This window comes from Diceros bicornis, chromosome 25, assembly GCF_020826845.1.
Source record: "Diceros bicornis minor isolate mBicDic1 chromosome 25, mDicBic1.mat.cur, whole genome shotgun sequence".
In the NCBI taxonomy this organism is placed as follows: Eukaryota; Metazoa; Chordata; class Mammalia; order Perissodactyla; family Rhinocerotidae; genus Diceros; species Diceros bicornis.
The window spans coordinates 21,581,076-21,608,535 of record NC_080764.1 but is presented as its reverse complement, the minus strand read 5'-3'; the positions used below and the strand labels follow the sequence as shown (position 1 = coordinate 21,608,535).

Here is a 27,460-nt window from a genome sequence, read left to right as displayed (position 1 = left end):
AGCCTGGGGTTCACCGGTTCGGATCCCGGGCGTGCACCAACACACCACTTGTCAAGCCATGCTGTGGCGGCGTCCCATATAAAGTAGAGGAAGATGGGCATGGATGTTAGCCCAGGTCCAGTCTTCCTCAGCAAAAAAAGAGGAGGATTGGCAGATGTTAGCTCAGGGCCGATCTTCCTCACCAAAAAAAAAAAAAAAAAGAGTTGCAATGGGAACTTAGCAGCTGTCTCTCCTCAGTGAGCCTTTTCATTAAAAGAATGACAGGTCCATGAGCAAATGCTTTAAAAGTAAAACGAGTTCAGAGCTGATCAGCATACAAGTTTTCAGTGTGTTGCTTAAACAATTCCTGATCAGTAAGCTATATTCACGCCACAAAACAAGTATTGTACTGGATGATTTTCCTTCTTCAGGCCAGGCTGGCTAAGCATCGTATCATGAAGACATCTCTGTGAAGCTGAGTTTTAAAATGCTCAGTGAATGTTGAGGTAGATGATTTTCAAATGAAGATCTTCTATACCCTGATTCGATCAGGACTAGCTTCTTTGTGAATCCTCCTTCTGGGAAATATCTTCCGCTTAAGTGCAATTAACTAAATGATGAAAGATAGAAAATAAATTTTAATTCCCCACGTTGACAAAAGAGTATAAGTATATTAAACCTTCTTTCGGACAGCCTTATGACCTTAATCATTTCCACAGTCTTATACATAAAAAACAGCAAACAAGTCTCCATCATTCCTCCCCCAAAACAAAAACAACCACTAATTTCATTTGGCTTCATAGGGTCAATATGCCAAGATATGTGCCCACAGGAGATCCATGAGGATTAAAATTATTTTGGCCTAAGCTTCATTTTTCTAAGACCTATAACTACAGATCTGTACACAGAGATTACCCAAGCATATTTATTTTCAAGATGTCTGTTTGTCAAGTCCTTCTATTGAAGGACACTGGCTCTGTTTAGCCTTTAAGACCACTGTCCCTGGGTTTGAAAATGACTACATACATAAAAGTCTTTAAAAAAACCAAAACCAGGGGCCGGCCCTGTGGCTAGCGGTTAAGTGCGCACACTCCACTGCTGGTGACCCAGGTTCGGATCCCGGGCGCGCACCGATGCACTGCTTGTCAGGCCATGCTGTGGCGGCGTCCCATATAAAGTGGAGGAAGATGGGCACAGATGTTAGCCCAGGGCCGGTCTTGCTCAGCAAAAAAGGAAAAAACAGGAGGATTGGCATGGTTGTTAGCTCAGGGCTGATCTTCCTGACCAAAAAAAAAAAAAAACCAAAACCATGTATTAAAAAATCCTGTAAACATTTTTTTCTATACTTAACTGTAGCAATAATCATTTGAAAATACAGGTAATACCCAATTTACGAATGGGTTGTAATGTGAAAGCTCATTTATAAATTAGTAGCTTAGAACCTGGATAGCTTTTTTTCCTCACATAAATAGTTTATGTATTCAGATAATATATCTGAAATAGAAAACCCAACCATCATTATAATAAAGTTTCAATGAGAAAAACATGCATGTTCTTTATGGCTTCAATTTGGAATCCATCTCAGAGTGGCAGCAGGGCTTTGCCCAAGCATGAGCCACCGCGGTGTGAATGATGAGCTGGGAGTCTGTGGCAGAGGAAGACGCAGCGTTGGCAGGTTTGTTTCTGAGCACGGCAGAGGTTAAGGAATTTGATTCAAGTAGGTGAAGAGCAAGGTGCCAGAGGAGAGAGGATTTATTCTTCCCTTCCTTTCTCCCTCCTCCTGCCTTTCTGGTTCCCTGATCTCTGCTGGTGTAAACTACACAGATGGAAGACTGATGCTTCTGTTCCCTTCTACTGCCACCAGCTGCTCCTTTCAGCTAGGGTCCCTCTCCTTCCCCATCACAGGCCAGCACACAGCTGACTCATGGGTTCCTCACTGGACTCCTGTCCTAAAAGCAGGTAGTCTTTTTAAGAATTTTTCCTAAGATTTTTATCTGCCAGGAACAATGGCAACAAATATCAAGAACAAGATTTATATTCCCTGGGAAGTAGATGAAGGTTCAACTGCAGTCCTGCTTCCCTGCCCCATCTCCATTTCCTGAGTTTCCTTGCATCTGCAGCAGGAAGCCCAGGTTCTGTTTATCCTAAAGCTCTCAGTACTTCGGCCTCTTCCTCCTCTTCCTCCTCCTCCTTGTGTAAGTAAACTCATTGTAAGTTTCCCATAAGTGACAGCTAGAAAAGCTCCACTCAACAGTCACCTCGAATGGAGGCTGAGGCAAGGTTCACTTGCCCCTCACAAGTCAGGTCAGCCCAGACACTGTTTCCTTCCTTCTTCCATCCTTTTTCTTCAGAGCATTTCATAGCTGCAGCCTAATAAGGATTCTCTTATCCCTCTCTTTTCACCTCACAAATCTCTCTCCTACTTCTGGACCCTCACCTGCAGCAGGCTGTGTGTGGGCCTGCATGAGAAGAACTCCCAGCCATTCAAAGGAAATGTAAGTGGGAGACTCTACCAGGCACCATCTACGGAACAGCAGGAGGTCTGAAGATCAGACACTGTGGTCACTTTTAGAAAGGTTATAAGAAAGAATAAAATTGGAAACCCATAAAAAATCAGGATCAGATGAGGATTCTGGGTCTTTTTTGGTTAAAAATACTTATAGCTTTTCAGTTTTAGCTTGAAGCCTGCAACTTAATCTATCGAGTTCCAGGTAAAAAGAATACTGGTAATGGATTTAGAAGATAAATGAATTTAAACGGCTACTGTGTTTGCTGCCTGAATATATGACATCTATTTGACATATTGACATATGAACTATAAGACAATAAAAGAAACAAAAATTTTCTTATGAGTTTATATCATTTTCTAAAAGAATCAGATGCTAATATCAAGAAATAGTGTGATCCCCACATAAAATATAAAAAACTTACCTGTTCAGCAAAAAATGAGAATATAGTAAACATAATCAATGTTGCTAGTACACAATGAGTCCAAAACTTCAATTTGTCTCGATATGCTCTCCTGTTCAGAGAGAAAAGGAAGCAAATATGTAGCTCTCTGAATGGTGTCACTGTCACTAAAGTTATTTAATATACTAGTTTAGCAAAAACAATGTGTGAAACACAAAAACATTGTCTGGAGGCAATTCTAAAATGTTAACACAATATACATTTCCAACATGAGTTCAGATTTTTCATTATGTCATAATAAATATTATATTTGAATTAGTAACAGTTATCCAGGCACGGAAGAGGACTTAAGAAAATTATCTCTAGCATTTAAACAAAAGCACTCTTTCTTTCATTTTTATTTATTCATTCACATTGATTTATTCACTCAGTCACTCAATAAACACTTCCTGTGCCTACAGACAGATGAACAAGATGAAGTCCCTGCTCTTAAGTGTGTACAAGTCCGGGGAGTCACTGACATGCAGTCAACTAGCCATCACACAAAATGGACAGAAATATATATTAAGAAAAGCAAAGTCTTGTGGAAAAACTTAGAGAAACCAGGAAAACACCACAAAGATGGTGACATTTCATTTAAGCTGTGAAGTGGGGAGAGAAGCATTTGGCTGAGAAAGGGAATGAGCATCAGCAAAGTCAGAATAGCAAGCTGAGCCCCGCAGAACTGAATGAAGTCCAGCACAGCGGCATCAGGGAGAGCTAAGCCATGGAAAGGCCGTGCACATGAACTGCAACTGTTCTAGAAAACCACGCAATGGGGTTTGGACATAACACTGCAATGGGAAAGGGGATGAAATGACAGGTGTGTGTGTTTATGTGTCATAATCAAAGTGAAAATGGTGGCCACTTGAAGGATGAATGTCACAAGCAGGTGACCTGAGGCAGGCAGTCGAGTTAGTCCAGGCATGAAAAAAAAATGAAGGGCAGTGAGAATGAAAATAAGCAACCAAGGAGACATTCTGAGAGTTGGATCTACTGGACTTGGAGATCGGATACTGGGGATAAATAGAGGCAGTATAGCAGTTTCTTCATCTGTAATTTGGAAATAACGAATAATTTATTATGAAGATTAAATAATGTTTAACGTAAGGCTTGGAAGATATACTAATAACTACCAAATCCAGGCCTCTGTGCTGTTTCAGATGCTCATTTACAATGAGCATCTGGTTGTGGATGTCTCTACCTCAAGTCATGTGTTCAAAATGGTACTCTCCCACACACTGTTCTTCCTCCTGTCTTTCCTACATCTATTAACAGGATCACAACCAGCTCAGTCAGTTCTAACGTCTACAGTGTCATTCACACAGCTAATGAGCTGCCCCAGCAACCAGAGAAGCCTATAATAGCTGGAGGTGAACCAAGCTTCCCTCAGCTACCCATCCTATGTGGTAGGGAGGCACTATAGACTCAGAGACCAGTAAGATATCGTCTCTGCCCCTGTAGAGGGCTCAATGTCCACCAGGAGAGACAAGCACACCAGACAGACTGCTGTACAGTGCAGAAAGCGCTGTACCCAAGAAAGGGGAACAGGAAGCCAGCCAATGCAGGAGACCAGGGCAAGGCAACAGAGGACTCAAGAGTGCAGTGTCATGAAAGGAATGAGAAAAGGAAACGTTTCTAGGAAGTAGGCAGGGTTGTTGAGTCAGCAGAGAGAGATGATGCAGAAACTGAGCAGGATGAGGAAAAAGCAGCCCCCAGATCAGGGAATTGCAAAAAACCTCCTACACCTGATTTGTCTCAATTGTACAACACAGAAACCAAAGTCCTCTCAAACTACTTTTAAGCCCACTCCTTTCTTATTCAGTTGGGCCCTTAAAGGTCAATTTAGTCACAAACTAGATTTGGGGAGTTAGCACTTGGAACCACCCAAGATCTTTTTCCTCTGACCTAAAAGAAAGTGAAAATGGTGAGAAGACATTTCTTGCCATTTCTAGATGACAAGACCCATGATTTAGTAATAATTTTTCCTTACAAAAATAAAAATATATAGACACTGGCAATCTATGCTAATTGTCTCCCTTACCCAACTCCAAGACACCAGAGTTCCAGTTACCAAGGTCTGCTAATTTCCTCTCTAAAATCTCTCCCAATTCTGCCTACTGCCTTCTCTTTATCCCCTGGGCTGTGTCCTTGGTTCACACCTTGACTGTCTGTTACTAGGACTACTGAAATGCTATTACTTGTCTCCCTGCCTCCAGTTCCCAGACAACAATGCCTCGCTCCAGACAACTCCCTCACCAGTCCAACCCCCACACTACTGTCAGTTATCTTTCCAAATCGTGAAGTCTGATCACAACAACCATCTAAAAAATTTCTCTTAGGGAGCCCCATCCTCTACAGAAAAAAGTCTAACTCAGATAACAGCCCTTCACAATGTCTCCTTTCCCTTCCCACGGCACTCTTTTACACCTCTGGGTCTTTGCACATGCCATTTCTTCCACCAGGAACACTTTTTCCTACCTGGAAAAGTCCTTTTCATAATTAAAACCAAATCCAATGTCACCTTCCTTTAATAGAATTAGCTGCTTCCTCCTCCGTACTCCAGTAATAGCATTGAACACACTATGGCACTCTGTATCACAACTGTTTGCCTGGCCTCTGTCTTCCTGAATAAACTGTGAGCGCCTCAAAGCCTGGTACCATATTCCCTTCATGTTGGTATTCCTAGCACCTGGCAGAGGGGTGGCAGGTAAGGGGCCAAAAATCTTCCTAAATTCAAAGAGAAAAATATCCTTATCATTAAGTATTGGAAATGGTAGTAAAATAAAAAATTAAGAAACATTCTAAAGCAGCTTTGGAATACAGTGGAACGTGCAGAGGGTTGAGAATCAGGCTGGATTTGCCACTTATCAGCCGCTTCACCTTGAACAAATCACTCAGCTTCTATTACTATGTTCTCATTTGTAACATGGCAATAACAGTACCTTTAACTGTAAAGAGTAGAGTCAATATATTACCCAGCACAGTGTCTGCCACATAGCAGGTACTCAAGAACCAGGGTAGCTACTCTGATGGCGGTGAATAAGGCTCAGATGTGCTTGGCCAGTGAGCTCCATAAAAATCATATTTCAACTATGAAGCTCAATAAAAACTATAGTGTATTTTGACAAATTATAGGGCAAATAACACATTAAAGAAATTTCATCACTATAAAAAAAAATATACACACACATGTATATGAAACACGCACACCTACCATTCCTGCAGCTCATGCATATGAAGGAAACGGTTTCGATACTCTCTTGGCAGCTCAAACTGGGATGGTATGGGGAACATGGATTCATAGAAGTCCCTGAGAACAGCCTTCACTGTCTGGGCATCTTTATGATTGTGGTCAATGTTGTCATTCAGGCAAACAAACTTCCTGGAAATTAAATAGAGACCCAGGGTTACTGGTTATCACAAGGATGATCCTGACATAACAAAATAAGAAATGTGGATTCCAAACATAGTTTGAATGGACTAATGTCCCAAGTTCTTACGTAAAATTTTTCTTTGGATGCTCCTCACCTGTAAAACTAAAAGAACTAGGGAAGATAATCTTCAAAGTGCCTTCTAGCTGTGGGAGTAAATTAATTGAATGATTTCCGTTTAACATATCCCCAGGTAAGTGTTCAATAAATGTAGTTAAATGACTGGAGCATTTTGTTAGCAGCCAGGGAAAAAATTAGTAAGTACCAAGTTCTCTGAATGAGTTATATTACTAAGAATAGTCACATAGATAATTGAGACATGGATGGTGCCCTGTACCTATAGATTCTATGAGTTTCGTGACTTCTTATGTCTCCAACCAAGCTCTAAGATGCTAGAGCTCTGTCAAGAAGCAGATTACCGTGGTGCTTCCCTTCTGTTTCAAGTTCCCTTCAAGGCAAAAATCACTAAACTGAGGGCCCATTAAAAGGATAGGTAGGGATAATACCAACTTTTGAAGTACACTTGCTAAAATTAAAAAAAAAAAAAAATCAAACGTAATCTAATAAAGCCCTCAGATCCAACTACCAACTTACAGGAAATACAAGGGACACAGGAACATGTTAGACAACTGGGATACAATCAGAGAGGTCCAAAGTGTAGGAAATCTACAGAATATATAACTGGATTTCTTCAAATATACACACACAAAATTATATGGTTAAAAAAAGAGAGAAATGGAGGGGAAAACCTAAGGACTTAACTGCAATTTACTTGATACCACTTCAAACCAACAAACTTAAAAAACATAAATGTTTATAAATGACAATTGGGGAAATTGTGTACACTGACCAGATAATTTATCATATTAAGGAATAAATAATGGTATTGTGATTACTTTTAAAGAGTCCTTATAATTTAGAGATATATACTGAAAAATTTACAGATAAAATACTACAATGTCTGAGATTTACTTAAAAATAATCGGGAAGAGGTAGTGAAGGACTAGGTGTGTTTAGATGAAACAAGATCAACCATAAACTGCTTCTTATTGAAGATGAGTGATGGGTATGTGAAATTTCATTATCCTATCTATTCTCCAAACTTGGGGACTGCTTTAAATTAAACGATGCTAATGAGATATACCAACCAAATATAATGCATGAGCCTTACTGTATCCTGGATTAAAAACAAACAAAAAATAAACAACAGCTAAACAGGGCATTTAGAGCCAACTGGGGAAATCTGAATACAGACTATCTATTAGATGGTAATATTTAGTTAATGTTAAGGTTCTTCGATGTGTGTTAATGGTCTTGTGCTATAAAGGAGAATGACTTTGTTTTAGAAGACATATGCTAAAATAATTAGGAGTAAAGTGGCTGGATGTCTGCAACTAATTTTCAGATGGTTCAGGAAAAAAAAACCCAAAAAGAACAAAAACAAAACCTGTGTGTGTGTAGACAGATGAAGACAGAGATTAAGCAAATATAACAAAATGCTGACAATTTAAAAATCTAGGTTAAGGGTTTATGGGATTCATTGTACTGTTCTTTTCAATTTTTCTGTATCTTCAAATTTTTTGAAAAAAATTGGGGAAAATTAAAGAAAAAAGTATATGTATGAGACAAAAGGTGTGTGTGGATACAGGGTAGCTAAAGCAAACCCTACTGGGGGCCCAGCAAACACTCCCTCTCCTTTCAAAGAGAACTTGCATTTTGCTCAGTATTTCTTCCCCCATGAGCTGACTCAAAGCAAAGCGACCCCACCCCAACCCAGAGGCAGCTCCTGACTAGTGTAAGCGAATCCCTCCCCTTCAGCAATGGGGGAACAACACACGACACACAAACAGGCAATCCCTTTCTGCCTCTGGACATGGCTGTGTCTGCAGGGACATGTAGAACTGCTGCGGCCACCCTATCTCCAGCCTGAGGATGAAGCCAACACAAGCGGGGGGCAGCAGAGCCAAGAGATCAGTAGGAGAAAAAGGATAGGATACTGCCTATCCCAGACTCCTCATTAATGGGATAAACCTATCCTTAAAGTTTAAGTCAGAGACTGGTTTTCCACTCCTGAGCCCTCATAAAAGCAAAACAAAACAAAATAAACAAACAAGAGTTAAAAACAGTAAAATCTGTTCAGAGTGACAGAAGTATCCGGCTTGGCAGACACTGCTGGAAAAGGCTGGCTTGCCCTGTGTCTTTTTAGTAAAACCCTGTCCCTTTAGCACCAGGAAGATGTCTGAATTCTCTCACCCAACAACTTGCAAACTGGCACAAAGACATAAACGTATAGGGTACAACTAAAAACTGCAAACTTGCACGTGATATAACTACAGATCACTAATGCCCCAGAGAGCACATCAACAGAATGGGGGAGGCAAACAGCAAATACTGAAACTGGTTCTTTAAATCATTTAAAAAAATTAGAGCAGGGCATTGCAAGCACAGGGAACAGCATGTGCAAAAAGAGCTGCAAGCTGGATGATTAGTAATTATTACGGCTTATTGTTTGCCTGGCTTGGAGGAAACATCTGTTATCTTGTAGAAAATAAAGAAAAAAAAATTTACTGAATTACTGAATAAACTAAATAAGCATTAAAGATATTTCTATTTTTCTTAAAATTTCAATTTCTGTCCCACTCCAAGAATGGATTTTTAGAAAAAAATATCATGGCTTTAAAAAGTCTACAAATTTTACATCTATGATCATTTATAATTAAACTCATAATTTAAATGAGGTGAAACTGAAGACTTTCAAAAGCATGTAAAAGATCAGATAAAAAGTATTCAATTTTAAATGCCATGGTCTTCCAGGAAACTGATGAAATAACTATTTCCACTAAAGTTCAAAACTCAAAAATGCAGATTTTAATCAATTTTATCAAACTATCTAAGGCAACTGTTAGGGGGCCAGCCTGGAAATTTTCAAGGCTTATGTAAACCTGAACATTGATTCATCCCCAAAGAATGACTGGAGTTTACTGGATTAATTTTCACATTTTGGTAGTATTTCTTTTTCCTCAGAAGCTAATCTGAACTTTGAATTGCAAAGATAAAACAACTTTTCTGGAAGCACCTTCTTAGAAATGCTATGCAAGTCCCAGCTGTCTGGCCTCACCTCCCCACAATGCAGTCTGCCTCTCAGTCTCACTGAACAGATCATGTCATCCATCTCTCAGAAGTTAGTACTAGTCCCTCTGCAAGGGGGGACCCCATCTCAACTTGCAACTCCTGTCTCTCAGTCAACCCCTGGTTCAAACACTACCTCCACCTCAGGCATTTACATCCGCTCCAAACAGAAATAAGTCACTCCCTTCTCTCTAGTCCTACTGCCTTGTATTCATGTTTATTTGCATGATTAAAGATAATTTTTAAAGTTATAGGAATTCTCTGTACTTTCTGTTCAACTTCACTGTGAACCTAAGAGTGCTCTAAAAAATAAAGTTTATTAATTAAAAAAAACCAGTACCTGGGGTTTTTTCTTATATCATCCAACTGGCCAACCACATGAGAAACATTGGTACGAATCATTTTAAAAGCAATTTCTTCTTCTCCCATGATTTCAAACCTAATTATCAAAACATATTTAAAGAGTTTAAATATTTACGTGGATATGAAAAACAAAATTTCAGTAAGAAAAGCACTTAATAAAACTTTAATGGATCCAACATTCACAGAATGACTTAATCTTTCAATATTACTAAAGAAGACAATCTCACATAAAATTTAAAAAGAAGTCTCTTGTAATTATTCTTAAACTAAACAAAGAGAAAAGGTATCTACTACTTACCTATATTTGTTTTTGTCCTTATATGCTTTGTGGATTTTGTCAGTTACTGGTTTACAGTTGGTTACTAGACTTTTAGTGACTGGTGGCTGTGAGAAAATACAGACATTATATTAGGGCCAAGACTAGGGTGGTGGTAAGTTAGTGCCGTCGAGTGGATTCTGACTCCTAGCGCCCCTGTGCACAGCAGAACGGATCCCTGCCTGGTCGTTTTGCTCCATCCTCTCACCTTCCAGCACTGTATCGGACAATGCTCTGCTGCTCTTCACAGAGTTTACATGGCCAATTTTTTTGGCAAGTGGGTGGCCAGGTCCTTCTTTCTAGTCTAGAAGCTCCGCTGAAACCTGTCCACCATGGGTGACCCTGCTGGTATTTGAAATACTGGTGGCACAGCTTTTAGCATCACAGCAACATGCAGCTGCCACAATATGACAATCGATAGACAGGTAGTGTGGTTCCTTGACCGGGAAATGAACCCGGGCCGAGATGGTGAGAGCCTAGAATCTTAACCACTAGACCACCAGGGCTGGCTAAGACTAGGGTAAGGCAAGTGAAATATTCACCTTAGGTGCAAAATTTAAGGGAGTATTAAAAGACTCAGTAATTAAGGTGAATATTTTAATGCAATATTTTAAAAAATCAAATTGGCATACTATGGCCACAGGCTAATCACCTGTTTTTGTAAATCAATTTTTATTTTATTCACACATTACTACATGCTATCTGTTAAAACAGTTTTATAAGTTAATGTTGTAATGTTTTTCATGAAGAAAATAAATTTCTAACAAACTATAATGAACTAGTCTATATCATACTCATAAGCTAACTTGTCATTCTTACAGTCTAATTAGAAAATACTTTATCTGCTGTATGATCACAATTAATTACAGTAATGAAGCCAACGCTTTTTGGCTAAGAGTTCACTCGAGTAATGTTAACTAATGCTGCCAGAATAACTAGTACTCATGCTTCAAACAGTTTATTTGCACGAGCCTTAAGACTAACTTATAATTGTAGTGAGGCAGCCTTACTTCCTTAATTCTTAGCATGCAAAGGATATTTGCTGATTCTAAATCTCATGCCAGAAATTTGGCAAACACTAAAATATTATTCTGCTGATGAATGAAGACGCATACATTTTAAAAGAAAACTAAAATTCCTCAATAATCTTTCATTGTGCCTGTAACAGGGCAAGAAGAATAACTGTTTTCTATGTGTATATCATCTTCCTTAGAAAACACCCTTCTGCAAGCTCCATATAAGTGCAAGGTTTGGGAACTGTAAAGTCTTACTAGGAACCCAAAGTTTGCATGAGAAAGAAAACTACAGGAGTAAAGACAGACAAGGGAAAGGACATATGTGGAAATACAAGTGGGTGGAAGGGAAGTCTTGAGTGAGAGCTAACATAGGTGTGCCACTAGCAAAGCTCCCTGAAGCTTGAGGTGAAGACAGTGGCCTCTAAAGCAACCTGTCAGCATAATCACTATACAATCCCGACGAAAGTGAAGACCAAAGAGGTCTGGTTAAAGCAAGAGGCTGAGGGGGAAATGGTTTATATGCCCAGCACACTTTCTCCTTTCTTCCTCCTCTGTCCTAGCCACGCTCTGGGATTACCCACCAAGAAGACACCAGAAAAGACAAGTTAAAGTGGTCTCCCGTGAACCCACAATCCAGAACTAGTCTCGTTCTTGACCTGCTGACTTCTACCTGCTTACCCCACGAGAGCAAACTCCCTTAGGACTGCCACCAGGTCTTACTCCTCTATCTCAACTTTATTGATTTCGTGGTTTTAAATTTTAGAATATTTAGAGAATTGGCTTTTAAATGGCACATATCTGTAGACTAACCCATGTCATATGCTAAACTAACCAACACGCAATCAGCAATCCTTATAGTTTGTCTACATGTTCCGATAGCTGCTAGGCTGACCTCTCTCACCAGCGGCTGCCACTCGTCACACTGTGTCTCCTCGTGAGCAAGGCTTTACGGGGCTCTCTGAGAACGCGCGTGAGGAACATAGTCCCTGACATGTATAATGAATGCTAAATGAATGATTCTTTCAGGAATAAAGTTTTTAATTGAGTTTCTTAATTTCCTCTTCATTCATTTATAGGTGTCTTATCTGCAGTCAATTATAAATTATTTACATATGGCTTGAACATTTGCATGACAGTAAATTTTTTAAAATAATTTTATTCTAATTATGAAAGTAAAAGCTATTCATTATAGAAAACATGGAAAATACTAGTATGAAAAAGGAAATTAAAAACTACCTATGATTTAACCTATTGTCACTACCATTACTTTTTGGGGGGTGTATGTGTGTGTGTGCGTGTGTATGTATGTGTGTGAAGGTATTTGGGAGTTTTCTACGGTTCAAATCATACTATGTATATGGTACTACCTATTTTTCCCCACCTAATTTTATTTTGTAAACATTTTTCCAAATATCAGTAAAAATTGACTGTAAGCATAACATTAATGGCTATATTGTACCCTTGTTCATCAATTCCAAATACATATTTTTTCTTCACATTATCACTTTTCTGAAACTGGGATGCATCTTACAATCAACAGAGTCTCCAATCACTTCAGTCAAATGACACTCCAATATACCTGTGTGTGAATCATCCACTGCCCCCACTGGTTCTTACCACCAAAGCAACTTAGCTTTGATGGAAGATGGTATTCCGTCTGATGAATATTTCCTTGGTTAATGTTTAACCTCAGGATTGTTCTCCCAGGCCAGAGAGAATGCTTTGGGCTATGTTCTGCCATCCTTGGTGAACAGGATGTCTGCTTACAGAATATAAGCAACTAATCTCAATATTAGCATAACATCCATTAGGGAGAAAAAATACATTCCAAAGTAAGTTATAAACGATATAAATGATTTTGGATTATCTGTGCTACTACTTTCCACCAAAGACACACAAACATAGAGCCTGCTTCTAGTTTTTGAAGTGCTATATAAAAATGGTGTAAATAACACCTGATAAAGATATACTTTCTGTTTTACATAAAAAAACCCACACCACTTACCAGATTGGGATCGTAGTACGCTTCCTGAGTTGGTGCAATGTTGTTTAGCTGAGTGATATTAGCAGGAAGCATTTTTGAGCAATTTATTAACATGTGTTCCAGACCTGTTAAATCCTAACAAAGCAAAACAAAAGGATAAACCTACTATGTACATTACAAGTAATGACTGTGGTTTTAAAATTAAAAATTATGTAAAAGTCTCCAAAATTTGTTTAAATGCTATCTTCGAAGAGAGTTCGACTATGTGATTCTTAAGATAAAGACATCCTAAAAAGAGCAGAATGAGACAATACAAATACAAATACTTCATCTTCCTCTCAAAGTAGAACATGACTAGACTGTGAGACACCATTTTACATAAGATGGTCCAGGGGATCACCAGACGGGATACCCCACAGCTAGATTCATCTGAGCACTTGTTAGTGGGTTTCCTACTCTTGGGACTTGAGAAGGCCATGATGGAGAGGGCTGTGTAGCACCCTGGGCCTGGCTGAGATCTCCAGTCGGCCATACCTGAAGCCCCTGAATGAACCTGTTACAAGAATCTTACCTGCAGGTATGGCCTGGCTCTTCTCCAGATAATATAACAGCAACCCCTACTGAAAGTCTAAAAAAAGTAATCTCATAAAATATGAACTTCAAGTTTGGTTTTAATTCTGGCACTAAAAATGGGCTAGTTGCAAACAACCTCATTAAATATTAAGAATTACTTTTACTTGCATTATATTGCAATATGGAGGGGGAGAAAGAGAAAGTACCAAAATTAAAAGTTTCATTTAAAATGTCACAAAGTTCAGGAAAAAAAAAAAAAACAAAGACTACAACACCTGCAAACTTAAAGGCAGGTCATGAATTCTGGTAGCCAGTGTTCGGATTTCTCTGTCAGATAAGACACCAGATCGGTCTGTATCAACTTCATCAAAAACTTGAGATATATTCAGTGGCTGAACTGCACTCATGAGATAATAAAAATAAGAGAAGGCAAACTGCATATCTTCAGAATGGCGCACTTTGTGAAATGACGTCTTGTCAAATTCTTCAGGGAACCTGTCCAAATGTAACACATAATGAGTTCTGGATATTCAAAATATATACAGTACCTAACATTAGTAGAGTTAAAATCTTTTTCCTTCCCACTTATTGAGATGATATCTTCAACATATCAGTCATCAAGCAGTAGAACCATAAGTTTGGCACAGCAAAGATGTAAATTTCAAGCAGCTTTAGCTCTGAGCATATGCAGGCAACTCAGACATGAGTGAAACTTACATATCTTGTAGTTCTTGCATAACTATTCGGTCGATCATGTGAGGCATGTGTGCCGGGACTTTCCGAGATGTGAATCCAAACTTGCTATTTAGAATTTTATTTACATATCGGAGGGAATCTGCAAACGTATCTTTTAGTTGCCTCCCAGTACGTTTGCTGTCAGTAAAGTATACCAATTGCATCTTTAATGACTCTTCTTCCTGAAAGGAGAATTCCACTGAACATAGCATTATGTCTTGCGCACTGGGTACTTTGTTAATAAGAGATAAAGGTACAATTTTACATAATGTGGTAATAACTGTCCCTAACTAATAAGAGTCACTAACTGTCCATGAGGAGCAAATAAAATGAGCACTAACGGGTCACTTTAAGGATCCTAAGAGCAGGACTAAACTGGATCTCTGTGAAAGTCTCACCAACACTGGCTTGAGAACAATAGTTGAGGGATGGAGGTCTATTTACAGGGTATTCTTCAAGGACTAGTCATTGACCATGAGATTTCATAGTCAATTCAATGCAACATTTAGAAAATTCATTTACAAATAAATTTGATAGTACTTTCAATATGAAGCTGTTTCTACTGGTGACGTCAAAGCAGTAAGTACTTGAGTTTTGAACAGAATGACTAGAATACAAAATTGGTTTCCCCATAGAATAGTGTTAATATTATAAAATGTAACAAACTCTCAAAACCAATAAGAGGCACAACTGAATGAATGGGCAAACAATACGAACACACTTTACAAAAGATGAAATATTTTTGCTTCTCAAACTGATAAAAATTAAAGAGACTGATAATAACTGGTGCTGGTTAGTCTGTGGAGAAATAAGCAGTCTTGTATGCTGTTTGTGAAAGTATGAAGTGGTGCAACATTTTAGAAGGACGTATCTAAATTTTATATGCACCAGACCCTTTAACCTGGCAATTCTACCTACAGAAATAAAAACTTCCTCAAGAGTAAGATATATGTACACGAATATTTATTGCAACACTATATATTTGTAATGGCAAAACACTGGCAATAACTTGCAGCTCCTAAGAACAATGGCACTGACCAGGGCACTTTGCCCACATACTACTAAATCAAAGGGCAACTCAAAGCGATTTATGTACCATGTAATTTCACTGTTGCAAAACAGAAACTAGATCATTTATGTGTTTGCATATCTATAAAAAAATACTGGAAGGATACCCAGCAAACTATTCATAGCGATTATCTCAAGTAGGGAGATTAAGGAAGGAAGGAGAGAGACCTTTCTCTTGTATACTATATATATATTTATTTTTTGCATTGCTTGCAATTTTTGCCACTAGCTACAGTGTTTCTGTAATTTAAAAAAAAAAAAAAAAGGAAAGAAAAGGGGGGAAAGTGAGGAAATAAACCTAGGCAAGAACTCTGCAGTCCTTCACTCAACAATTAGTAAATGTCTAATGGCCAGGTACCAGACACTTCCCAAAAACAATGAGAGAAATAAGACCTAGTTCTCCACCTCATTCTCCTTCCCCCTAAGCCTAACCCCCACACATGGCCATGCTTTCTTCACTATCCAGGCTAGACCACAGGATTTTTCTTGGTCTGTTAACTCTCACCCTTCAAAAGGTCAGCTCACAGGGCACCTCCTCCTGGATGCCTTCCCCAATACCTCTAGGCAGAGGTAAGAAATCTTCCCTTTGGACTCCTTGTCCACACCTTAACGGACACTCATCACATTGCTACAATTATTTGCCCACAAGTCTGTCTGCCCACCTTGCTCTCTGAGTCTCCACAAGCAGCAACTGCGTTCTAATCCTCTTGCATTCCCCAGCACTTAGCCCAGTGACAGCACTTGGGAGAAGTACAAATGACACCATGGCACCACGGGGGCCAAGGTACTGGAGGGAGACCACCCCAGCTTTGAGGCTTGGCTCACACTGCTTTGCTGTTGTGATGTTGGGGAAGCTAACAAACTTATCTGCACCTCGTTTTTAATCAGTAAAGGTGGAAAACATCAGATCTGCCTCACACAGTGTTTGCAAAAGCATTTTTTGAAATCTCAACATGCCAAGAAATGATAAGATACCATCTCAGTTCTATTACTTCTTGGGGTAGCCCCTGGCTGAATCCCTTGCTCATTCACACTAAGGCTGTTTCCTAAACTGCAAAATGGGATAACAATAGTCCATACCCTTATAAAGTATTTTTATTATTAGGGTTATTGGGACAATTAAATGAAACCATGTGAGAAAAGCATTTAGTTCAGTGGCTGGCACAGGGAAGTGCTGAATAAACGGTAGCTATTATTATATTATTATCACTTAGAAAGTTAGTTTTCCTGAGCGTGGGAAGGAACAGGCTGGATGTAACTTACATCAAGAAGATCTTGGAAATACTTTTTTTTCTCCCATGGCAAAAAGCCCAGGTAACTCTCTGTGTAATGTTGCAGTTTTCTTCCAGGTAATACTTCATTAACACCTATGTCATTTTTAGCATTTTCCTCCATTCTGTTTTTCTCTTGTTCTTTCCCTGTGACTTTCTTTTCTTCTGACACATGGTTTTCTAGTGGAACAATCAGAGATAAGAGCTTTTCTTTTGACACACTTCCACCTCCCACTTTCTGGGTCTGAGTTTCAGATCTCAATTTTGCTTTGGTTTCCAAGTCTGTGGGTGGACTGTGACTCTCGTAGTGGCCATTCGCTTTTATTGTCACTGCTGGAAAAGTTGACCGCTGTAATCTTTCAGATGGTCCTAAGCTGTCTGGCAAGATGTTTTTGTGAATCTGTTTTTCTGGGGGGGCCTCCAAACTATCATTTCTTTCATCTGTTATTACAGCTTGACTTATTTTTACATTGGCATCCTGTACTTTCATCAGAAACGACCTCAGCAAGGCTGACTTGGACAGGTTGTATCCTTTCACAGTGATGTCTCCATGTTCTAGTTGCAAATCCAAGTTATTGAGACTCAACTGTGCCTCTTTTGGGAGGAGTGAAACATTTACCAGGGGAATTTTCACCTCCTCTTGGAATCTCCCTGTTGTGTTAACATCACGTCTCTTAAACTTTGGGAAGCGTTTTTCTTCAGGAATATCCTCAAACAGGATTTCCACCTCTGGAAGAAGTGTTACAGGGCTAACCAAATTTTGGTAAGACTTCTGGGTTGTAGAATTCAGTTTTGGTTCCTCTCTTGTGTCCACCTCTACTGTTATCTGGATTTTGAACTCTTCATCATTTGTCTTTTGAAAGGTGAGATTAAAATGTATTGTGGTTGCATTCATTCCACTGTGCATTATGAGATGGATGGTTTTCCACTTATTGGCAATAGAAGCGTGTCGAATTATTGGGTTGTCACTATAGGCGCCTTCGACTCCTCTTTTGGCTATTTCTGCAAAGCTGAAATAAGGCAGGCATTCACCTTTTGGAATAACATAGTGAGTCTGGTTTGGGAGAAGAGTTACTTTATACAATTCATGAAAATGATCTAGAGGAAAAAACACAAACATGATTTTTAAAAAACTAGGCATTTTCTCCCCTTTTCCTTTAATTCTTAGGGTTTGAGTTTTCACTTGCTAAGAGTGACTTTAAATTGACTTCAAAATAATCAGAAATTCTAACACAAGAGCTACTGCGATGGGGTTCATTTTACTATCTGAAGCAATCACTATTATCAACATGGAATGCTGACTCTGACTTACTACAGACATATGGCACAATTCTTGACAGCAAATTCCAATGATGGACTTCCACTGTTTTGTCCATTTGAAAAAATACAACTTTCTGCCAAAATGATCTCCATTAATATGCTATCAACAAGATCCAGTATTCAAACCATCCTTATTTAACAAATTATTGGTCTTTTATTGTTTCCAAATTAAACCTTTACCATATATTTTCAACTAAGGTAAATCTGCTTAGTAAAACAAATAAGACAAACAGTAACAAGAAAAGATGTCTACTGCTAGTGTCTACTGTTTCATAAAGATTTGTGTCCTCCTCTTACTTTTACCTTACACTTAGCTTGGATGCAAGGCTGGGAAAGGGATACACAGAGAATACTTACTTTAAATAACAACAATGATCCAAAACCCTCTCTACTTATCAAGGATTTTTATCCCCTTATTCTTAATATGTTTTTATGACAATAAATATACCTTGCCCACAGTCACCAGCATCAAACCCACAGGACAAGACATTGCAGGCTTGGTCACAGAACTTATCAGCGAGCCAGGAATTCGCACATCCTTGATTACAGTAAGAGACACTGTTTATCCCTCCACCGAACTGCCAGGGCTGTCCGACTCCAATACTCCCGGTACCCCCCGCCTCCTGCAACATAGCGACTCCCTCCACTGTTACCTGTAGAGGGAGGAGGAGAACAGAATCTTGCTGTGCTTATCATCTTAAAAAAAAGACACTTCCTTATTTCTTAATAGTGTTTTCAAGATGGATGTGTGAATTTCAGTCAGAAAAGGTGCACCCCATTCTTTAGTACAAGATCTCACGTAGCTTAAGAAGAAAACAAAATCAAAAGGGGGCGTCACTTGACAGTGGACTGGGCATGCAGTGACCAGGCCTTGGCACTAACTGTACAGACCTCAAATTTGGTCAAGGGGGCATGTGTAGATGTGTACAGAGGAGCAAGAAAACGGGAAGAGATTAGTCTGAAGACTGTGACTGTGAGAACTGCAAAAAACAAGTCCTAATAAGGGTGCTAACCTCTATATCAAACATTCGTGTTCTATCAGGGGCTGAGTTCTCTGGACTGCACAGATCACTCTACACATCTGTGTTCTCTCCCTGCAGCTGCTTATATTTTTCAAAAGTGCATCTGACAGATCTGACTCAAACACAACTTGAAGCTTTGTTTCCTCCAATATTCCACACTTTTCCAAATCTGTTTCCTCATATGGAATATGGGGATAATAATATCTGTGCACACACTCTCTCTTTCTTAGGTGACTAAAATTCAAGTGGATAATAGATAATGCTTTATAAATTTACATGCTTTATAAACTGAAAGGCAATAAATAAATGTAAAAACTTATTATCAACAAGTCCAAATATAAGCCTGTAAGAAAGGGAGAAGAGATGCCAAGGAGATGTATTTTTTTTGCAGTCACTCTCTGACCTATAGCAACCTACTGCTGAAAGCCACCAGCCATGAGCTCCTGTAAGAACCAGTTTAGAGAGATTCTTGCTCTTGAGCTTACATAATTAAGGGTATTCCTGATTATCATATTTTAAATAATAAGAAAAGGCACTGTCAAGCACAGGGCCAACATTGGAAAATGCCCTCAACAACGGATAATATGAATAAACTGGGCCACACTGGGACACGAGTCATCACCTCCAAAGAGTCTATGGATTGCTGATTATTTTAATACCTGAAAAATGTTTAATTAAGTCACTGCACATGTTCGGTAAAAATGAAAAATGAAAAAAATTCCGTAAACATGAACAAATTACATCTGAACATATCCTTACCAGAGCAATCCCCACCATCCCAGTCACAGGCGGAATTATTACAAGCCTTGTCACAATAGCCGTCTTTAATCCAGGAACCCGGGCAGCCCTCAGCACAGTTTGGCACAGGCCAAGTCAAATAAACCTGTGATAAAATCAGAAAGAAAATAAAATGGTCTCTGATTTCTGACACTTTTTACTCTCAAATTAGGAGTCCTTTAAAAAAAAATTGAGCCTCTAAAAGGGTAACATTTTCCCCAGGCTGTCTGCAGTCACTGGCATAGATCTCTTTCAGTTTGCTACACGTGTAGTAGTTTCCTAAGTCCTGCTCTGCTGACGACTCTTACTGAGCACATGTACCCTTTTCCACTACTTGAGGAAAGCAGACAAGGACTCAACTCCTGGATTAGTTTCTCACAACATGGCCTTATAATCTCTTTTGAAATAAAAGAGCAACACACCAGACTTAAATGCAAGTACAAAAGTATACAGGTGGAAGGGATACCACACAACTCACTGGTTTTCTGTGACAACTGCCATTAACTCCTGAGTGTCTTTATGCATAACCTTGTCTTAAGGCTGAGGAAATCAGCAGATGAACTCCCTATCTTATCTTAGATAAGATGAATATCCTTATCTCCACATATAAGGCCCTATGATAAGTTAATCAGCTCAGCAATCTGAGTTGTGAACTTGCCTGATTTCAAAATGAGTGATATGGTACATAGTTACTTTTTAAATTAAAATCATTCTTAAAAAATACACTCCCCTTTTAAAGTCTCCATGCCCTTGCACATTCCATCTATCTGGAGTGTCTTTCTTCATCTAATTAAGTCTTACTTATTCTTCAAAGTTCACTTCAATTCAGATGGGAATTCTTTCCTCTCCCTGTCTGATTTCATCCTCCTGGGCTCCCACTCCTTAGTACCCCGGGCCACCTGCCGGCACAGAAATCATTGTACATAGTCACTGATTTTGTGTGTCTCCCCTGTCGAGCCACAGCTCTACAATCTAAAACAGGGGAGGCAACTAACAGGGGAATGAGCACACTGGGGTGGCATAAACAGCAACAGAAAAAGTAGCTACAGAGTTATATAACTTATAAGGTACAGTGGTAAGTCTCCACCTTATCAATGAAGCCTTCTAACAATGCTACAGAGGTATTCCTATTCACCCCACTATGCAGACAGGAAACACAGAGGTCAAGTCATTACCTGGGACCATCCCACACAGTTGGTTCCCGGTCTGTGCTCATAACCACTTCTCCAACCTGCCTCTCAAAGCCAGAATGAGACCAGCTGCCTTCAACAAAGTTTCGTTCATGTCTTTAAGCAGAAAATTGAGCTAACTTTCTGTCTTGGTCATTTTGCTGTCATCATAACCACAACTTTGTGTTTCATAGTGATTTTGCTTTTTCTGCTGCTGTTGTAGAAAATTTTAGAAAGAGAGAGTTCTGGGTGTCTGAGAATGTAAGGAAGCAAGAAACTACTAGGGAGTAGTTTTCTCACTACCTAATCGTTAACTCTCTTGAGCTTAGCACTCAAAAATGCTTATTTGATCAAATTTGAATATAGTAGTGTATATGCTGATTCCTGATTTCCCATTTATAACTTCTTTTTTTTTTTTATTATTTTTTTGTGTGTGTGAGGACGATCAGCCCTGCACTAACATCCATGCCAATCCTCCTCTTTTTGCTGAGGAAGATTGGCCCTGGGCTAACATCTGTGCCTATCTTCCTCCACTTTATATGCGACACCACCACAGCATGGCCTGACAAGCGATGCATTGGTGCGCGCCCAGGATCTGAACCCAGGCCGCCAGCAGCAGAGCGCGTGCACTTAACCGCTACGCCACAAGGCCGACCCCACCCCGTTTATAACTTCTAAGTGACTACCAAGCTAGCCAGCCCTTCCTCTCCGGTACTCACCTTCTGACCTTTGGAGTGACTGTAAAAATCATCTGGCCAGACATCCTTCCCAAACATGACATCATCATTCAGATAAATAAACTTCTGGGACAGCCCTTCGATGCGATGAATGTGACTTTCAATAGCAGGTGAACTAAAGGTAGGCAAGTGGCTCAAATTTCGAAAAATATCCTTTGAACAGAAAAAAATAAGAAAAAAAGAGGGTGGATGAGAGTTTTTTTGTTTTGCTTTTGTTTTTGGCAGGAAGAAAGGAAGGTGGAAATGGAGGTGAGGAGGGTAAGGGGAATGAAATTAACGATAAGTAAAAGAACAGAAAGAGACAGAAAAGGAAACCACAGCATGGGATATATAGCAAGTCGTCTACCTGGTGTGTTACTATTGTCACTCGAGGATTATCAAGGTTCAGCCAGGATGGAATCTGCCCGTTGGTGACGATGAAAATATTCCGAACCCACGGCGCATGCCTCTCAATAGATCGCAGTGAGTATCTCAGCTCTTCATTATCTTCAAAACGGCTGGCAGAAACGTCTTCATCCTGCTTAGACTGAGCAAAACATTTGGACATGAAAACGCAAAATACCCCTTAAATCACACTTCCTTCTCCCGTCTGTCCCCTGCCCTCTCTGCTCTCAGGATGCTCTGGCAGAGTTGTAAAGACTGAGTCCTACTTTTAAACATTACAAAAAATGCAAGACTCAGCATATTTAGAACAACAACAATAACAACAACATAAATACACAGCATTCCTTTACCACACTTTTTAGAAAAGGTTCTTAGACCTGATTCTAGGTCACTTCAACTAATATTAACCAATGGCAGTGACTGAAAAATTAGAAAAGTTCCATTCAACTCACCTCTCTGTAAGTCCTCTTCCTTCTTCTAATACAGTTACAAATCTTTAACAACCTAAACCCTCGATTCAGGTTTTAAAAGAATCTCTGCATCCCTCACCTGGCTGATGGCACTCAGATCCCATAACAAAAACGCAGGACTTATGGTCAATTCTTTTCCATCAATGGTCATGTTCTTCTTAGTCTGCTTATTCAGTTCTTGGAAATCTTTGGGGTTATTCAATTTTAGAAGGGCTACACTGGCCTCCGAATACAACTGCAACTATAAAATAACAAGAGGGTTACATGTGGAAAAACCAAGCCTCAAGGAAGAGACACCTTTAAATTCCCAATTTGATCTTTAATCTTTATATATTATATATATACTATATACCGTATATAGTATTATATAGTACTATATGATAGTACTATATTATAATAGCACAGGCCCTGTCTGGAAGCTGCAGCCGCTCCTCAATATCGACAGGTACCGCCAGATCCCCTGAGAAGCCAGAATCCCCAAGCCAGGATCTCCCAATTTTCAACGTTGGCTCAAACATTTTTGACTGTCATGTCTTCACACAAAACACATCTGGTCACCAGTTTGTACCTTTGTTCTAGAATATTACCAATCTGCTTATACTGGGGAAAAACCCTGCAATGTAACTTTGCTGGGATTGGTGGAAAGCACGTTTGCCAGCAGGGCGTCTGAGCAGCTTCTGTGCCCCACACCTCAGAGGAATGTCTTTGGCAAAGATGCTTGAAGTGCTTCCACAAGAAAACCACCTTTTGGGGCAAAGCTTTCAAAGCAATCATCAATCTAAGAGGGAACGTCATAAACATCAACACGTTTTACAAACACGCTTCCCCACCTCTACCAGAGTCCACATCACCCTTCACCTGTTTAATGTCTAACTCCGCATCATGCAATTTCCCATGAAAAAAGGCTTTCAAAGCTTAAAAAAATGGGGAGGATTGAAAACCACTAACCCAGGACAGCAAAATTCTTCTGCTGAACTGGCTCTTCTAATAAAGCTAGTTGCTTTTTTAATTTATAAAACAGAGCAAACGTAAATTATCATGGGCTCATGCTGAGCTCTTGTACATGCTACATGACTATACTTAGCTCATCTTTCAAAGCTTCCTGAGTTTATGTAGGCCAAAACTTAGAGGTTAGAGTTAGAATTTCATTTATATCTTTTCCTCTTTTTATGATGTAGGCCATTAACTCTTATTACAAACTGTGTGTGGCTGTATGTGTGTGTACATGCACACGCGTGTATTGTCTTCCTGACTGACTACTTTCTTTCACCTTGACAGTGCCTGGCATATACTGGGCACTCACTGAAGGTCAGTTCTCACTGCTGTCACCATCCTGCCTGGGTGTGTGGGGCAAATGGGAGGCAGGCCATGCAGGCAAACATCCTTCTATCTGGGTACCTACAAAGTCTCACTGCCCACCCCCAGCCTCCCCTGCCCCTTCCCACCATCCCACAGTGGCTCCCACAGCACCTCTGAGGGCTCCCTTGAGTGCAAAAATCACTAATCTAGAATAAGTAAATGCAGTACTTTAATATTCTAATTTAATTTAAAGTTTATTGGGCAAATATCTTTATCTTAACCTCTTCTATCCAAACTGCCTTTATTCTGAAAAACTATTTTAAAATTTCAAAGACATTTTTCCTAAGGTAACTGTACAATAATTGGAAGAGAGATGAAAAGTAAAGAGCTTAAGGGAATATTTATGTTTGAAAAAGATTTTCTGTTGCTGTAACAGTTGTGAGTGGTGAAAAGGGTGGGGAGGAAGTACCCTCTGCTGGCCACTAGATGGCACCCTGATCCTGGACACCTTAATTACTTTTGCCAAAAGGAAGAGACAGGAGGTGGTAAGGAAAAGTGGTGGTATCTAAGTGCCTAAGGCTGGAGTTCTTAGCTTGGGTACGAGCTGAAAATCAAGACCAGTTAACTGTGGGTAACTGCCTCCATATACAGCTTCTTACTAGAAATTATAAGTTTATCTAAATACTTTAAATTATAAATTTCTCCAAGAGAGAAGAACCTCTACACCCATCCCCTGCAGACCCACAACAGACATGTAACATGACTGAGAAATAAAGCTTTGCTATTTTTAAGACACTGAGACTTCAGGATGTTTGTTACTGCAGCGTTATCTAGAATGATGCGATTGATACACCTCCATTCGGTAGTCTGAGGTTAGGAAAAAACAGGCCAGCTAATACAACTGAAAAACAAATTAGCTCCTTCCAGTGGTTTGACAACTCAAGGCGACTAGGTCTTAACATATCCTGGTGGATTTCTAAAACTTAAATCAGTTCCAGAGTTGCTTGTTTAATCTACTGAAGTGCTAATTTTAGGAATAAAACCAAAAGAAAGGGTGCCATGCTTTAAAAGAGCAGGTGCATAAAATGGTTTCAGAGAAGTCACTAAAAGAAGGGGCATTAGTACAATATTACATACTACAATTTACTGTGGCCTTGAACGTGCCCTGAACAGACGTTTGAGGCGGAGAGAGTCCAGGTAGGACAACGTGCTGTTCCCACCCTGCCCGCACTGTCCTTCTTGCTGAAACAAATGACCTGGTCAGCCTTCAAGGATCTCCTGCGGCCTCTTTGTGTAAACTTTGCCCAAGTCTCTAGTCCACAACCTTTCCTGTCTCTAAACACCAACCTGAAGTTTGTACTACTCTCTTCAATAGCTAATCTTAATCAATCTTGGTTTCGCTACTTGAATACATCTTATGCACACACTCTGCTTCCAAACCACATTATAAGCAGCTTGAGGACGAGTCTGTGTTCTCCACTTCTTTTGCACACCCACTCAGCAACCACTATCACTGAATTAACCCAAATGTGAGAACGCACTTGAGAGCTTTGGGAAGATTTTCCACCTGCTCTGACATGTTAAAGAAGATGTGAACAAAAATAAAAATCAAAAAACAAACGAAAAACTTACCATGAACAAAAAAGTCTAAAAACACAGAATGATTCAGAGCGAGCTAAAAATAAAGACCATGGATCATCTGATTTCTCAAAAGTTGAATTCTGTGTCCATCACATACAAAAATTCTACAGATAAAATAGAGGGTAATTAATCAGATCATAAAGGACTCACCTCAACGTCTCTCAAACTAGAAAGCTTTTAATAGAAAATATTGTTTGATTTGTAAGACTACAGCTCACAGAAAAGATTTCAAGAATTCATATCTAGGGCCGGCACCGTGGCTTAGCGGTTAAGTGCGTGCGCTCCGATACTGGCGGTCTGGGGTTTGGATCCCGGGCGCACATAGACGCACTGCTTCTCCTGCCATGCTGAGGCCGTGTCCCACATACAGCAACTAGAAGGATGTGCAACTATGACATACAACTATCTACTGGGGCTTTGGGGAAAAAAAAGGAGGAGGATTGGCAATAGATGTTAGCTCAGAGCTGGGTCTTTCTCAGCAAAACGGAGGATTAGCATGGATGTTGGCTCAGGGCTGATCTTCCTCACACACACACACACACACACACAAAGAATTCATATCTATTATCTTGCAAATGAAACCATTTTCAAGGCCCACCTTCCCTCCTGTGGCTGGGGGTGGGGATTCTGGGTTTGCTCTAAACAGAATGATAAAGGCAAAGTTGTTGTATGTGCACAACCATGGTATCAAAACCCTAAATGAGGGGCCCTGCCCGTGGTCTAGTGGTTAAGTTCAGCACATTCCACTTCAGAGGCCCAGATTCGGTTCCCGGGCACGGACCTAAACCACTCGTCGCACAGACCTAAACCACTCGTTGGCAGTCATGCTGTGGTGGCAACCCACATATAAAATAGAGGAAGATTGGCACAGATGTTAGCTCAAGGCAAATCTTCCTCAGCAAAAAAAAAAAACCTAAATGACTCCTTTGAATAATCACGTTGCTGAAATGTTTCCCTTTATATTCCAGGACATTGTATATGGTGGGTGTGTTTAGTCACAGCTTTTCTTCTTGCTCATTCCTTCAACAAACATTTCTCCAGCAGCACCCCCAAGTGCCAGGCCCCAAGGCAACCACTAGGGTAGAAGGTGAAGAGGTGTAGGTACATGTCCTGAGATGCTCGCAGTCTGGTGAGGGTCTCTGGGACAGAACTCAGCCCTAGGTGGCTGGGAGGCCACGGGCCTTGGCAAAGGCCTCCTGGAGGTGCCTCCAGCGGCAAAATGGTTCAGCAGTCCAGGTCCTGAAGTCTAGTGTCTAACGGCCCTTTCCTCCCACATGCCACAAAGCACCTCTAATGTAACACACCCCAAACTGAGCTCCGGGTTTCCTTCCCAAAAAACCTGCTTCTCCCGTTGAAGCAGAGTGTGGTTAACGCCATCACACTTCCATCTTCACTAGTAACATCCACTTTCCCTTTCATTTTTCCTTCCCTTTCCTCTAACAGCTAATAAGTCACTGGGTCGTGTTGAGTTCTCTCTCAGATATTTCTGGAACCATTCTCATCATTGGCACCACTGTTTTGAATTCACCACTTGTTGAAGCCCAATGTCTTGCTAGGCTATAGCAGCGGTGGCTGAACTGGTTTTCCTGCCTCCAGCCTCTTCTTATCTAATCTCTACCTGCTACGCCTTCCCCTACCATGTTCTTAGAAATGGATCGGCTCCTCCTCCTCCTCAAGATGCTCCCTGCCTCCACAGTAACGTCCAGGCTTCTTTCCAGGAGGTCTTTCTCAGTCTGGCCTCAACCTGTCCTCCCAATCTCAGCACCAGCAAAATCCCTGCCTAGGCTCTGGCCTCCTGGAATAGCTGCCTTGCTTCTCTGAAAA

The 27,460-nt window shown here is 40.1% G+C and overlaps 1 protein-coding gene across 1 annotated transcript in view; it reads right to left on the bottom strand.

Moving 5' to 3' along the window:
* Positions 1-226: 226 nt before the first annotated feature.
* The window catches only part of GNPTAB (N-acetylglucosamine-1-phosphate transferase subunits alpha and beta), a 76,584-nt gene continuing 49,350 nt past the window's right edge, over positions 227-27,460 (bottom strand). The window contains 15 exon segments of the mRNA XM_058568557.1: positions 227-589; positions 2,911-3,001; positions 6,146-6,313; positions 9,832-9,930; positions 10,153-10,238; positions 13,192-13,305; positions 14,019-14,238; positions 14,461-14,660; positions 16,810-17,915; positions 18,586-18,754; positions 18,756-18,790; positions 19,919-20,042; positions 21,825-21,995; positions 22,189-22,368; positions 22,776-22,937. Of these exon segments, the coding sequence (XP_058424540.1) occupies positions 512-589; positions 2,911-3,001; positions 6,146-6,313; positions 9,832-9,930; positions 10,153-10,238; positions 13,192-13,305; positions 14,019-14,238; positions 14,461-14,660; positions 16,810-17,915; positions 18,586-18,754; positions 18,756-18,790; positions 19,919-20,042; positions 21,825-21,995; positions 22,189-22,368; positions 22,776-22,937 (3,003 nt within the window). The 3' untranslated portion in view covers positions 227-511.